The following is a 15455-nucleotide window of genomic DNA, read 5'->3' as shown; positions in this document are numbered from 1 at the left end:
TGATTTGGGAATTTCTGTATTTACCATTATCCAACCATCTGTACTGCTACTATTTGATCATATTTGTTAAAGAGAAACATGAGAAGAGGTTATAGTTCTAGATTATTATCATTAGTATTAAAATAAACTTTAGGGGCAGCTAGGTGATGTGGTGAATAGAGCACTGGCCCTGGAGTCAGGAGGACCTGAGTTCAAATCTGGTCATTGATACTTAACACTTACAAGATGCGTGACCTTGGGCAAATCACTTAACCCCAATTGCCCTGCCTTCCCCCCTCCCAAAAAAACAAAAACAAAAAACCCAAACTTTTAAAAAAAATCAAGAAAAAAACTTTCTGGTGCTTTTAACAAAATCTATGCAGATTAAAAAACCTCACCTCTTCCAAAGGGTTTGCCTATGTCTCTCTCTCTCCACATATATGCATGCATGTTATATGTATATGTATGTGCAAGCGTAAATGAAATTACATGCATGTTTATATTGAGAGGTGATTAATCCTCAAAACCATAAGTATTACTACTGAATTCTGTCCATTAAAAGACAACAATAAAAAACAACTGATAAAATATTGCCCATTTGTCTGGTAGAAAAAAAAATAACCAAATAAACAACAACAATAAAGCCTGCAAATTAGCTAGAATTTCTGTGCTCATTACATTCTCTGTTATATTCCCAAGAGATGTAAAGGCATCCAAAGCACATTTCATGAATGCTCTCTCTAGCACATGCAGCCTCAAGGCAATGAGGAATGTTTCCAGCTCCATTTCATCACTATTATTGGGTAAACTCAAAGACTTCTATTTTGAGGATTGTTCAATTATTCAAATAAACTGATGACACTGGTTCAGTGAGGACCTAAAAAAATCCAAACCAAAACCCACAGTTTATATAGCACAATGGATAGAATCCTGGGCCTGCAGTCAAGAAGACCTCAATACAAATCCAGCCTCAGACACATACTAGCGGTGTGGTCTTGGGTAAGTTACTTGACCACCCTCCTCTTCAGTTTTCTCAAATGAAAATGTGGGTAATCATGACACTTACATGGCAGGGTTGTTGCAATGATCAAACGTAATATTTGTCAAGCACCTAGCACATAGTAATTGCTAAAAAATGCTAGCTAGCTAGTAGTCTAGTAATAGCAGAGTAGCATTGATTAATACTTATTATCAAATACCTCCTGTCTTTTATGTAATTCTTGGAAGGAATTGTAAGGACTTTGCCGGATGATATAATATTTTCAAAGAGCTCTTTGGTTATGATTATCAATTATGCTTTAACTTGTGCCACGTTTAATTTGGGTAAAGTTTCTGACTGAATACATAACACAGCTATGCTACTTCATTTAAGTTACCGCAAAAACTAGGAATAACCTTTATTTAATGTAAGTGCTTTTGAACACCATATGGGGGAAGAAATAACTAAATGAAAATTGTTCACGTATATGTGATGGGGGTGGGGAGACAACAGCATTTGGTGACATGCGGCATGTCACTCAGGGAAGTAAAAGGCCCATCATATCCAAAATGCCAGCTTGTGATATTCCTTTGCCTTCTCCTTCACTAACAGACATGCCACATGTCACTAAATGCTGCAACCTTCAGTAAAAATGCCATCCATATTGGTCAACCATAGTATACAAGAACCACTGATCTGTCATTTTAATTTGTGACTACAAAACAAGGAGAAACCAACACTGGCCAAATTTTGTCCTCAGATATTAAGTATGAATGATAAATAAGCTGTTTTGATTTGATTTTTTTTGATACTTGAAAAATAAGGTGTGCTTGTGGCAAAAATTCTAGACAAAATAGTTTCACAGAGGAATAGTATTTTTTCAAAGCCAAAAATATTCTAATGTTTAAAATGATCCATTTTGGGCATTATGGCATATTTCTTGCAACAAGAGAGGCTAAGGCTGATGAATTTCTTGAGGCAAAGGGTTCTGAGCTGCAGGAGACTCAGCCAACTAGGTATTTGTATTAAATCTGACACCAATATGTTAAGCTCTTGGGAGTGGAATGCCTAAGGAGAGGAGCCCTGGCTCAGGTAGGAAACAGAGAAGGTCAGAGTTCTCATATTAATTGGTACTAGGATTGGGCCCTTAAGTGATTATAGTTACTTTCAGTCTGGGCAAGATAGGGAAATTCAATGCTAGGACAGGGAGTGGGGGGATTTATGTGAAGAGCACCAAATATTAAGGTGTTTAATATATATATATTTTTGGCAGTACAATCATAATTATGATAGTAATAATACCATATATACATATGCCACTTTTCAGAGGAAAAATTGTTTTCCTTGCATTATGATTTTGTTTTTCTAACAAACTTTTGTGATAAGTAGGAAAGATATCATTATTCCACTTACAGATAGCTCTGAGAAATTAAAAGACTTTTTTTAAGCTCACACACTTCATGAGGGATGGAGATTGTTCAATGTTATTTCCAATGGACATAACCTATCCAGTATGAAAAAATTTTATTCCACATATACTATTCATAATTATCACAGGAAAGCTATACACCTAGATTCATTGTCGTATCCTTGCTATAGAAGAATTCATTTTTCATATATTACTATATATATATATATCATAATATCTTATGATAAAATAATGATTTGCCACCCCCTCCCCAGAGTATGTAATTCCACTGGGAGGAAGTGGCAGAGAGAGACACATTTTTTCTTGATGTGAGAACTACACTTTCTTGGGAGGTAGATGATTCCCCCTCATTGGAGATTTTTTGGCAAGATGATCACTTGTCGGTATTTCACAAAGAAGACTCTTGTCCCAGTCAATGGGACTAGAATCAGTGGCCTCTCTGGTCTCTTCCAGGTCTGAGATGCTCTATCTAATTTAGTACTCCTTTAGCTTTTCAGTTCAGAATCTACATAAGTATATAAGTAAACGAATAAAAATCCTACCAATCTCAGGGGATTTTTACCTAGGTAGAGGCATGCTATTGTATGCTTACCTTGTTAATTATTGTGCTGTCTAATGCAGACTCAAATGTGTACTAGAAAATCAATGTTATCAAAAAATCTCAGCAAAACGTATATGACTTATCGCTTGTGTTTAGAACCAGCTTAGCAAGGGAAAAGGAATCGTTTAGAGGCTGCACAGGGTTCTAGAAAGAGTGTTAGACTTGGAATCAAGATCTGTGGGTGCCAATCCTGACTCAGATAATTAATTAGCTATGTAATCATGAGCAAATCACTCCTCCATTTCTCAGATCCTCTATGTAAACTGGGGATCTTTGGGCTAGCTATTTCATAGCAATCTAAGAGAAATGTTTTGAAAACTTCAACCTTTCATATAAAATTGAGGTATTATTTGAACATTGTTCTGTGCTATTTTAGACAGTAAAAGAAGCAATGATAAATAGAGAATAGAAATATAATCTCCCATTAAATTGCTAAAATTAGGCATATGGTAAATTAGGGAATATGTATAATTAGGTGGTACGATAGAGTGTTGGATCTGAAGTCAGGAACACTCATTTTCCTGAGTTCAAATCTGGCCTCAGACACATTAAATATGTGACCCTGGGCAAGTTACCTAATCTTGTTTGCCTCTGTTTCCTCTTCTGTAAAATGAGCTGGAGAAGGAAATGGTAAACTACTCTAATACCTTTCCCAAGGAAATTCCAAATGGGGTCATGAAGAATCTGATACAACTGAAAAGACTGGACAATAACAACAAAATTAAGGAATGGGTTTTGAGGAATACTCAATTTTAAATCAGAAAATGAATTTTGGGATAACTAAAAAAAGCCAAGATTATGATTTGAATATTCTAAGCTTCATTTTGCTAATAAAATTTTTCAGTTCTCTCTATTTTTATTCATTGAGTCAATATATGAATTGTTGATGGTTTCATAATGGCATTAAACAATTCTTCATAAGCTTCTATATTGGCTTACCAGAGTACTTAATACTGTTTCATGTTTTTTTAAATGTATGTTCTTTAGAAATTAAAATCATCAGTTTTTAAAGTACTGACTTTATTTCTCAAATTTATTTTCTGACAAATCAGTCAATAATAACTGTAAAAGAAAGATTTGTCTGAACTGAAACTTCTATAAGATATACTGTATAAAGAAAAATCCTTTATTCTTGTGTAATTTATTTCCTCTTTGGGATTTAATTGAGTTATGTCTTGATAGGTGAAATGTAAATTTGTATAAAGCAAAATTTCAAAAACTTTGGATCATTTTTATTTGGAAGAATATGCATGAAAAAGATTTTTTTTAACATATTCCTAACAAGAGGAGCAAACTGATACTTCAAGCAGCAGGAACAACATAATTAAAATAGAATTCCAACTTTGTATTAATAGAGTGATATACTAATTAAAATCAACATCAACTGAACTTTCTATTTACACCAGTTCAGACAGCCCAAGAGGCAAAGAACTCAATTTTAGAGGCATATGTGACTCTTCGAGCTTCTGTCATCCAGGTGCCATTTCTGAAAGAGCACATGTGCACTGAACAGTTGGCGAAGAAAGAAAAAGATGACTGTAAATGTATGTGCAGATAGAATCTATGATGAAATAAAATATGCTTGTAGAAAAAGTAGCATTTTCTTCTAAAACACAAAATTTCCTGGAACTTTTCTTCCAAACATATAATTATGAATGCAATCTGAGTAGGTGCTCATAAATAAGAATAAACTTTAATTTAGAATTTCATTTCATGTGACTGGAAAGAAACAAAGGATTTGCTGATCAGAAAAAAAAATCTGATTCTTGCAATTTTATTGGGAAATTGGACTATGACTCCCAAGAAAAGAAGTTCCATTGTTTTGTGAGTGTGTGTGTGTGTGTGTGTGTGTGATAGTTAAGCAGTATAAGTAGAGAAAACTTGTCTTTTCTGCAATATAAGAAAAACAACAACAGATTGTAAAAAAGTCCAGTGCAACTTGACATATTTCCTTGCAAGGTGAGGATCTTTGCTTGATATTCATTTAATCCTTAAAAATGTTCCCCAAATGAAGAATAGCAGAAAGATCCTTAGGAGTTTCATTCTTTGAAAAAGTTCAGAACCTTGTTGATGAGAGCATTCTCAAATAGCGATATCCAAGGCATTCACTTGTCCAGAAAGGGACTAAGATCCAATGGTGCTAATTTTCATTCATCTCCAGAACAGGGTCAACCTCAGTGGATAATTTAAGATAAAAGAAAGCATAGAAAGCCAGCAGGAGTACCAATATAGCTGCAAGGACAAGGCCAACCTCCTAGAGAAGAAAAAAAGAACAAACTTAAAAACAGTGAAAAGAAGTGTTTTAATACCAGTGAAAACCAGTAAATCTCACTTATTTGTGTATACCTACTGAAACTAGGTTTCCCATTCAATATTTACCCTTAAGTGTAACAAAGGTAAAGAGAGGTTATCATGAAGCCTTCTTAACTATGTTTTACCTTAGGCTTTTCAGAAGAATGACACCCAAGATATCATTGGGTGGGTTACTGTACTACTATTGCCACTACCTTTTCTTCTTAAATTTCTGCTCTTGGCCCAAGAAGTATGAGTTTTGTATTTCTAGAGTTCTGCACCCCACTGGAATCCTCCTACCACAATGATCAACAATAAGTCTACTATAGTAGCTACAATTCACAGTTGATTTCACTCTGTGAAAAAATGCTTTTTGATGTAAAAATTCATTACATCTTATTTGACTATAGCCTTTGTTCCACAATTGATAAGTTATATAGTTCATACTCCTTAAATACCACTCAGATTTTTAATATACAATCTCTAAATCCCATAGTTATAACATAGTGTAACAAAAGTAAACCATGTTTTTTTTTTCTTACATGTAGTACAATCCAATTTTACACACTATATGCCCTAAACATTCTGCGAACCACAGAGAATAATTTGGGATAGTTTATTATGTGCTTGATATGAAATATAGCCATCATTTACATGGGAAATTATGGCAAAAAACAGTGATTGTGGTGATTTATATCAACTTTTTTGTAGCAATACAAACCATATCTCAATAAAACAAGCCAGTATATTTATTCTCCCCATATGACCACAACATGAAGGCCTCATCTCAAGATTAACTCATCATTAGACAAAGTAAAAAAAGGAAAGGGCAAATAGGCCCTCCTAAAATTCAGAAGGAGTTAAAACTCCCTTGGGGTTTTTCACTTATAAATCATGTCCACAACCTAGAATTACTTTATGAAGAGATGTGCATTTGCATTTCCATAAATTCAGTTTCCCCTCCCCCCCCCGAAATGTCAGCTCAGTAAAGCAACAGATACCACAACTAAACTTTTAAAAATGTTAAAAACAATTTTATTTATTGTCAAATGTGGAATTTTTACTATAATGTTGAAATTACAAATGGTCACCTTGCATATTTACCTAGGTTACCGTATTTATTATGGGTTATCAAAATAAATTTCAATCAAAGTAACATTGTGGCTAAAAAGTTAATATGTGATTTCATAAGATGAATTTTAGAAACAATATTGAATATTGTTATTATATATAATATTAGAAACAATAATGTAATATGTCAAATGAAAATTCATTTTTCTTTGTTACCACTGGAGTACTTTGGCATCTCAAAAGGGCATGGCAGCATCAGACAGGTTTCATTTATTTTCATGTATCCACAGCTGTGCTCCCAGACCCATCTGGTTACACAGCTACTAATTTTAAGAGGATGTAATAAACAAGTGACACACAACTCCATGAGCTCCATCTGCTCTGTGTAGTGGACAGCAAAAATGCTCAACAGCTTCCATTCACACTGATGTAGTCCAGGACTAAAGTTTTCATTTGCTTGGCAGCCATCATTCACCCTTCACTGTTAATCAAATCATGCTGCTCCTCATCACTGCCTTAAAAATGTCTTCCCAACATGCACATCAAAGATTTCTGTATCTGAAGATGGAATATAAATATTCTCAGGTTTGGAAAATAAACAGGAATCACAGATCCCACAAATTGTCTTATGAATGTTTATCTTGACAGTGAAGACATCTGATATTTCTTCCATGGCTTCAGTTGCATAGATGTACATAATAAACACATGCATATATGTGCCTGTATACACATCTCTCTGTGTACTTATTTGCATATGTCATTCAAATTTTGATGCTTACTACTTATGTGATTTTGGGCAAATCACTTAATCTTTAGGCATCAGTTGTTTCATCTGTAAAATGAAGGCATTATACTAGATGACTTCTGAGGTTACTTCCAGTTCCCTTTCAGAGTTTGAGGTCTTGGAATTGATAATGCAAAGGGTTTGGAATCAGGAAGGCCTGAGTTCAAATTCTGTCTCAGTCATTGAAAACCTATGTGATCCTAGTCAAGGAAATCAGCCTCAGTTTCTCCACCTGTGAAATGAAGGGATTGTACTCAATGTCTTCTAAGGTCTCTTCTAGGTCTAATGTCATGATTCTTTCTTGTCCTATACCTATAGATTACATCTGCAGAGTTAAGGGATATCTGAGAGGTATGGCAATATGAGAGATGAGGGATATTTAATCTAGTTCAAACCTAGTTCTAGACATTTTGTGGTGGAGATTAATACCATAGAGGCTAATGTTTTGAGCACAGAATGGTTGAAAAAATTGGGTCATGAATGCCTCTGAGCACACTGGGAGAAGTAGTCATGATTTGGGGGCCTATACACATTTAAAATCACTGAAAACTAATGTTTGTAGGATCAGATAAAAAAGATAGTTCCAGAAAGCCATTTCAAGGTCCAGAGCTTCAAAGATCTAACTTTTCAAATCTGCTGTTCTACAGAGTTAAGGGGGATCTGGCTATTATTTGAATAGTGATTTACTTGGATATTTTATTAATGTAACTGGAAAATATTAAGATTAATTTAAAGATCTAAAGTAGGTAGAAACCCTCAAAACCTCAGGGACAGGAAAGTATGGAATCAAGTTCAGTTTGAGACACATACTGGTTGTTTGACCCCAGAAAAGTCCCTTTACTTCTCTTTGCCTCAAGAAACTTTCTAAGACTATGAAAGTTGCCGAATGATTGCTGATCTTCTTTGTAGGGAGATAGTTTCTTCACTGGGAATTCCCTATTCTGATAAAACCATAGGTTCAAACCAAATTTTTATAGTAGCTGTATCAGCTAAAATCTTACTTTTGAAAGCAAAAGGTTAAATCTACATTTTTCTTCCTCTTATTAAAAGTAAACATACGGATGAATGAGTAATTGAATTCTTTTTAAAAAGTAGCTATGATTCAATTTTAGCCACATTTTAATTTTTGGCTCAAAATCTTCTAATTAAAAAGCAACCAAAATGTAAATACCAGTTGCACAGATATTTCTGACATTCCTTTTTTTTTTAACTGGGTCATAACTTTAGGTACTTCATTATATTCAAATTCATTTTTTAAAAGATAACAAAAATCAAACTTCTCACTTGAAAATTAATTCTTTTAACTAAATAAATAGTACATCTCCATGCCAAACCATGAACATTAATTCTATTAGTAGTCATATGAATTTAAATAAGGGTCAATAATAATACATTTGATGATAATAAATTTAAATAACTTATATGAATTTAAATAAAGGCAAAGAATCTATAACAGATTATGAGATATTTGAGTACAGTCAATAAACAGCATCAACATACTTACAAAGTGCCAGAGATTCTGCTAAGCACTTGGGATACTTTCAAAGAAAGGTAAGGAATTCACAGTCTACTGGAGAAGACAATATGTAAATAACCATGATGCATATGTAAATATATATTTTTGGTTTTGTTCTCAGTCATGCTGACTCTTTATGATTCCATTTGGGGTCTTCCTGGCAAAGATACTGGAGTGGTTTGCCATTTTCTTCTCCAGTTCATTTTATAGATAAGGACACTGAGGCAAACAGGGTTAAGTGACTTGCCCAGAGTCATACAGCTAGGAAGTGTCTGAGGCTTCATTTGAACTCAGATATTCCTGACTCTAGGGCCAATATGCTATCCACTGTGCAACCTAGCTTCCTATAGAGAGATAGAGAAATAGACAGAGAAGAGAGATACATGAATACACACATACAAATATACATACATATAGAGAGATAGAGACAGAGAGGAGAGCAGAGAGGAATGGAAAGAGATAAAGAGGGACACAGAAAGAGAAAAAAGGGGGAGGGGAGAAAGAGACAGAGATAAAGGAGAGATAGAGAGGAGAGGACAGAGGAAAAGAGAAATAGAGGGAAAAGAGATGAGGAGAAAGAGAAGGAAAGAATGAGAAAAGAGAGGAGAGGAGAGAAGAGGAAGAGAGAGATAGACAAACAGAGATAGACACAAAGTATAAAGGCCTCCTGGAGAAGGAGAGTGGTTTTTAGGGTCAATCTTGAATGAAGCCAGAAAAACTAAGACTCAATTGGGAGGCAGTGTTCTGTGCAAGAAATAGTTTGTGAGCCAGAGTCATGAGCCAACAGTGTGTGAAGGGAAGTAAAGTGTAAGAAGCTAGGAAAGAGCTAGCTTATGAAATGCCAGAGGACATTTCCATGTATTACTCACATTTGCATCTCTTTTGACAGCTAGCATTATACTTTGCATGCAGTAGGTGCTCAATAAATGTTAAATGAATGATTTCCTAATGATATATGGAATCATTGTGGTTTTCAAAAGTCTATAATTCATAGGAACTAGCAAGGGCCAAAGCAAACATTTTACCATCCTACAGCATATGAAAGCTTAAAAATATTTTAAAAGACATTATTATAATTCATTTTAAAGAACAAGTTGTAAAAGGATAAAATATGATGTGATTATGGTCATTCTGGCTCAAATAGATAAGAGTAAAAACTTATGATGCTTATTAGTCCTTAGCTGCTTTGCTGACATTATCAACATGGATAAAATCACTCATTGGGGAAATTAAAAAGCGTTAAATGGCAATAGCTGAAAGAAACTTGGTTACTTTAAATCCTATGTTGAAATGACAAGGCAATCAAAGTTTGACAGGACAACCTAATTAGTATGCCAGTTTTGAAATGCGGAATACCTCCAGGGGTCTGATTCTAAAAAAGTTTCACATCATTTTAATGGGCTATTCACATCAGTTTTCAAGCAAAGTAAACAATTTTAAAATGTTAAATCTTTTGTTTTCCACAGGTTGGCAACTCAAAATGACATGCCAATTTAAACAGGAGATACAAAATGCTCTAGTTTTTAAACTCCCCTACGACTACTTTGTATTATATATGAAGTCCAGGAAAAATATCCATTTTCCCCATAAAAGGACAAGCACATTTTGTACTGCTCTTTAAATGGCATCAGCTATTTGCAATTGCAAGAATTAGTCCTCAGCTCACTCTGAAGTCACATCATTATTGCCTTAGAATTTAAAATCAATACCCAATGGGTATTTGTGCTAGCTGTTTTAATTTAAAGAAAGTGAGTTCCTAAATCACTAAATTTATAAATTGTTTTCCTTGATTTAAATACACAACTCTTCAACTATACTAAGAAGCATGAAGCTTTTGTTTCCCCAGATGGGCATTCCTTCAAATTGGGGATCATTTACTAAAAGATATAAAGGAGAGACATTATTGTCCAGCACTTGGCATAGAGCCTGCCACATAGAAGGCATTTAATAAATGCTTGTGGATTGCTGATTGGAGTAGGAGGGATACTCTCATCTCAGATATCTTAATACTCAGATTTTTTAAAAAAATTAACTTAGATCTATATACACAATAAAAAGTTGAACTTTTTTTTAGAAAGGGCATGTCATGAAAATAACTTTTTAAAAATGGGAGTGAAATTTCACATAAAAGAAATCAAAGAGAAGGCTTAAAAAGGGTAATCATCTATCTCTTAAACAAAAAGGCAATCTCCTTTTTCTCATTAAAAACTGACACACTGCACTAACGGAGGAGATTATGTTGTGAAAACATTCTGCAGCACAAGGCAATGCTTGATCAAGATCAGCAATCAGGAGCGAAAAGAAAGCCCTGTTTCGTGATTATAATAGCAAATTCTGGAAGACAACCAAATATATCATCTGGCAGCTCAACAGCTGTTACAGACTGGTAGTAATACCTTGGCATTTGCTATAAGCTGTAATGTGGAAAAATTGATTTTTCATCTGCCAAAAACAAGAAAATATTCTCCTTTTTTAACATTTCTGAAGTTTCTTTAAATATCTATATTGAGCAATTTTTATTTTGTATGTTTGACAGTAGGATTGCCAAGTTAAAATGAATCATTAATAGAGAAACTAACAAATACATTTGAAAAGAAAGGAACAGAGGTAACAATGGAAATAAAAATAATTTAGCTAAACTACATTGTATACTAACATAATTATGTGGGGTTGCATTTGAAATCTTATAGCTCAGACTAATGTTAATTAACTTAGGATGAATTGTATATATAATTCCTAGGGAGTTAAAAATAAAGAAAAAACCCTGAAAAACTAAATCTAAGAAGTTTTTCAGAGTTGCAAGAGAGGGTACTGGCATTTGTCGTTAAGAATAGCAATAAGCTCCACAATAGCAAATATGTTTTACAGATAAATTATCCAAATATGAAGAGTAACAATTAGATTTTAAACAACTATTACATATAATTTCTTGAAAATGTAGAGAGTGATTAATATTGTATCCATCATTGAGGTTTTTGAACTATGTATACAGTAGTTAAATATGAAATTATAATTCTAAGGATATTACTACATTTGTTTGATTCAATTAAATAAATTCGTGTTTTCATTTAAGGTTATGGAACACTTAAAATCCTTTCAGATCTTTCTCCATTACTCAGGAGTTAGAATATGCTTTAAATAAATGCAGTACTTTATAAATATTTTAGATCCTGGCATTCCACATAAAGTTTGAAGTGAAGTTACTCAGAAATTAGCATTTACTTCGTTCATCTTTGAAAAAAAGAAAAAAAAATCAAAAGAGGGAAAGAAAGAGAGAGAGAGAAATTGAAAGAGAAATGACATTCATTGAGCAAATTAATAAAGTTATGTCTACCTTTATGCCAATTGCTGCTTTCTTGGCTTCTGCTTTTAACTTGGCTGCTCTTAAAACAGGTCTGTTTTTCTTGTAGTCCTGTTTACCTAGTGTAAAACAGTTTCAGAGAATGTTAGCATAACAATTTGCTCATGTTCTATAGTAGATTAAATAATTCTTCAACAGAATGAAATAGGCACAACGTGACTGAAAACAGAGGAGGAATATGATGGTACTCTGGAAAAGGCATTAGACCACGAGTAAGGAGATCTAGATTCTAGTCCTAATTACTCCTCCATAGTAGTTTGAATCCAGGCAAGTAACTTAACCACAGTTTCACCTAATGTAAAATGAAAGGGTTGGAATAGTTGTATAAGTCTATGCATAGAATCAGAATTCTATGAACACCTACAGAACTTTTTCTCAATAGTAAAGGAAGCATTTAATTTATTCCTTTTAATGAAACAAATATGGTTCTTTTATCTAACCAGGGGGGAATAAGGCAAATAAACTATAGTCTAATTTCATTAATGGATATTTAGGCAAAAATTTCAAGTAAAGTCTTAGCATAGAGATTGCAACAGCATACTTTCAAAATATTAAGAAAAAATAGTTATTACAGAGATGCAAGAATGGTTTAACATTAGAAGAATGAATAGCATAATCAACCATATGGACAAGATAAAGTCACATGATTAAATCAATAAATGTTGAAAACATCTTTTACAAAAATAGGACTCAACTTATGTTTTAAAAATCTAAATATTAAGTATGAAAATGCCTTTTAAAAATAATATCTAAATATGATGTAATATATCTGAAACCATGCATAGCAGTATTTGCAATGAAGGGCTATAGAATGAGTACAGAGATAATGGAAGAGTATTTCATCTCTTTGTAATTACTTGATCTAGTAATAGGAATGCTAGCTATAATAATTACATAAGAGAGAGGAATTAAGGTATAAACAACATCAAAGAATAGACAAAATTATGCCTGTTTTTAAGTGATGTTTCTCTTAGGCAACCTAGATAATCTGCTTGGGAACTAAGCAATATTATTGATAACTTCAATTAAGTGGCAGAAAGCAAAATATACTCCCCAAATAAAAAACATTTTCATATGGCACTAGTAAAAACCATGAGGAAATTATAGAGAAATTTCATTCAAAATAATTATAAAATTCACAAAATATCTAGTAGTTTAACATAAATAGTAGTAGTAGTACTACTAGTAATGATAACTAGTATTTATACACATTGCCTTAAGATTTGCATAACACTTAATAAATACTCATGTGATCCTTACAAAAACTCTGGGAAGTAGGTGCTGTTATTATTCCCATTTGAAAATGAAGAAACTGAGGCAGGTAGAAGTTAAGTGACTTGCCATTGTTTACTAGTTCACAGTTATTGTTTGAGGAAGGTTTTGAATGAACTTGGATCTCCTTGAATATAGTTCCAGCATCCTACTCACCCTGCCACCTAGCTTTCACACTTGGTATTTACAAAAGCACACACACTTGGTATTTATAAAAATCCTACAAAATAATATTTACAGAAATAAAGAAAGAGTACATAATTGGACAGTTATTCATTGCTTATTCTTAGGCTAGGCAGGACAATATATTTTTTTTAAATGAGAGTTAACAAATAAAATAGTTTGCAGATTTATTGGTAAGACATACTAATCAAACTCACAAGGAATTTCTTTATATACCTTGCCAAAATAATAAGTAAGTTCATTTGTATGAACAAAAGATTGTGAATCTTAAGTGAACTAATGAAAACAAGGAGGCACTACCAGATCTAAAGTTATATCAGGAAATAGCAATCATCAAAATATTTAGGTAGTAGCAGATTAGCTTAGTTGAGGAAGCAAGGTGGCACAGTGAATAGAGTGTCAGAGTTGGAGTCAGGAAAACCTAAGTTCAAATCCTGCCTGAGACACTTAATAGATATATAACCCTAGACAAGTTACTTATTTAGCCTCTGCTCTCTTCAGTTTCCTCATCTGTAAAATAGCACCTCCCAGGATTATTGTGATGATCAAAACAATACAATATGTGTAGAGCATCTCACAAACTTTCAAGTGCTTTTATAAAGCATTTATAATGCTAGTTACTATCAATATTGTTTGAGAAATTCAAGAACACATCTCAAAAGAATCAAAAACTATTAACAATAGGAAAGAATGATCCAAATCAATAACAATAGGATAAATTCAAATAAAAACAACTGAAAGGTTTTTACTCACACTCAGAATACTGGCAAAGATGACATAAAATTGAAATAATGAATGCTGGAGAGGTTACGGAAACATAGGCACACTTAATGCATTGTTGATGGAGCTATAAATTAGTACAACTACTGTAGAAAGTAATTTGGTATTATGTAAATGAAGTGGATGAAATGTTCATACTTTCTGATCCAGAGATTCCATTTTTATATATATATATATATATATATATATATATATATATATATACACACATACATACATATATTATGTACACACACACACCACAATAGGGGGTCACCCATAAAAAGAAATATTCCATATATTCAAAGTTATTTGTAGCATCACTTTTTGAAGTAGCAAAGAACTGGGGAAAAAAGGATATCCATTGATATGGGAATGGCTAAAGAAATTGACATATGAGGCTAAAACAAATTATGGTACATGGATGAAATAGAATAAATGATGATGATGGTGAAGATGATGATGATGGTGAATACACAGAAGTACAAAAAGAGTTAGAATAACTGATGCAAAGTGAAGTAAGCAGGGGTAGCAAAACAATTTACAGAACAAAATACATAATATATAGAACCAAAAATTATGTATGTTTTAAAAGGTTACTTAATTACAAAGAATAAGCTTATCTCCAAAGAAAAGAAATTAAAAGATGCTTCCTCTTTTCAGAGGTGGGAGGTTTATGGATTATAGAACTTTGCATATAATGTTAGAACTTTTAAGGCACTGATTAGTTTTGCTGATTTTTCCATCTCTTCTTTTTTCATCTCCTCCTCCCCCCAAAAGGCTTTGTTATTAGGAATGATTCTCTTGCAAGGGTGAAGAAAAAGAAAAACCTAAAATGATGTAAGAATAAAAGACACCCATAAAAATCTGCTTATAAACAAGTCCCAGAACACAAACTTCTGGAGGAAGGAATTCCTACATGACAAGGGGTTGGCAAAAAATGTATCAAATTAGAACTTTGCTCCATGTAACCCAATAAGTGGTTATATAAGTGATATAAACATGAAAGATCACACCATTTAATTAGCACAGTGCTTTGCACATAGTAGGTTTTTATTAGATGTTTATTGATTGGTGAGAGATAAAACTGCAAAATGGCCCCTATTCCTGCATCCTACATAAGCTTAGGCCCACCCCTTTATGCTTGAGGGGTCTCTTCTTGTCCTGATGAAAAGTCTTTCCACATGCTGGAATCCTCTAAACATTGCCCCCATGGTCAGCCTCATCTG

The 15455-nt window shown here is 33.3% G+C and overlaps 1 protein-coding gene across 5 annotated transcripts in view; it reads right to left on the bottom strand.

Moving 5' to 3' along the window:
• Positions 1 to 4198: 4198 nt before the first annotated feature.
• TRIQK (triple QxxK/R motif containing) overlaps positions 4199 to 15455 on the bottom strand; it is a 150520-nt gene continuing 139263 nt past the window's right edge. For 4 of the 5 annotated variants that reach the window (XM_069086652.1, XM_069086653.1, XM_069086654.1 and 1 more), the window contains exons 3-4: positions 11986 to 12071; positions 4199 to 5242 (exon numbers count right to left, since the gene is read on the bottom strand). In XM_069086652.1, coding sequence (XP_068942753.1) covers positions 5129 to 5242; positions 11986 to 12071 — 200 coding nt within the window. In that variant the 3' untranslated portion in view covers positions 4199 to 5128. Of the gene's footprint in view, positions 5243 to 6292; positions 6910 to 11985; positions 12072 to 15455 lie in introns of those variants that run through there. The other variant, XR_011168080.1, reaches the window with a different exon arrangement.

The sequence above is a fragment of the Petaurus breviceps genome, unplaced genomic scaffold (genome assembly GCF_028583685.1).
Source record: "Petaurus breviceps papuanus isolate PSGF00001 unplaced genomic scaffold, PetGlider_PUasm1.0 179, whole genome shotgun sequence".
Lineage (NCBI taxonomy): Eukaryota > Metazoa > Chordata > Mammalia > Diprotodontia > Petauridae > Petaurus > Petaurus breviceps.
This window is presented reverse-complemented; position numbering and strand designations above follow the sequence as displayed.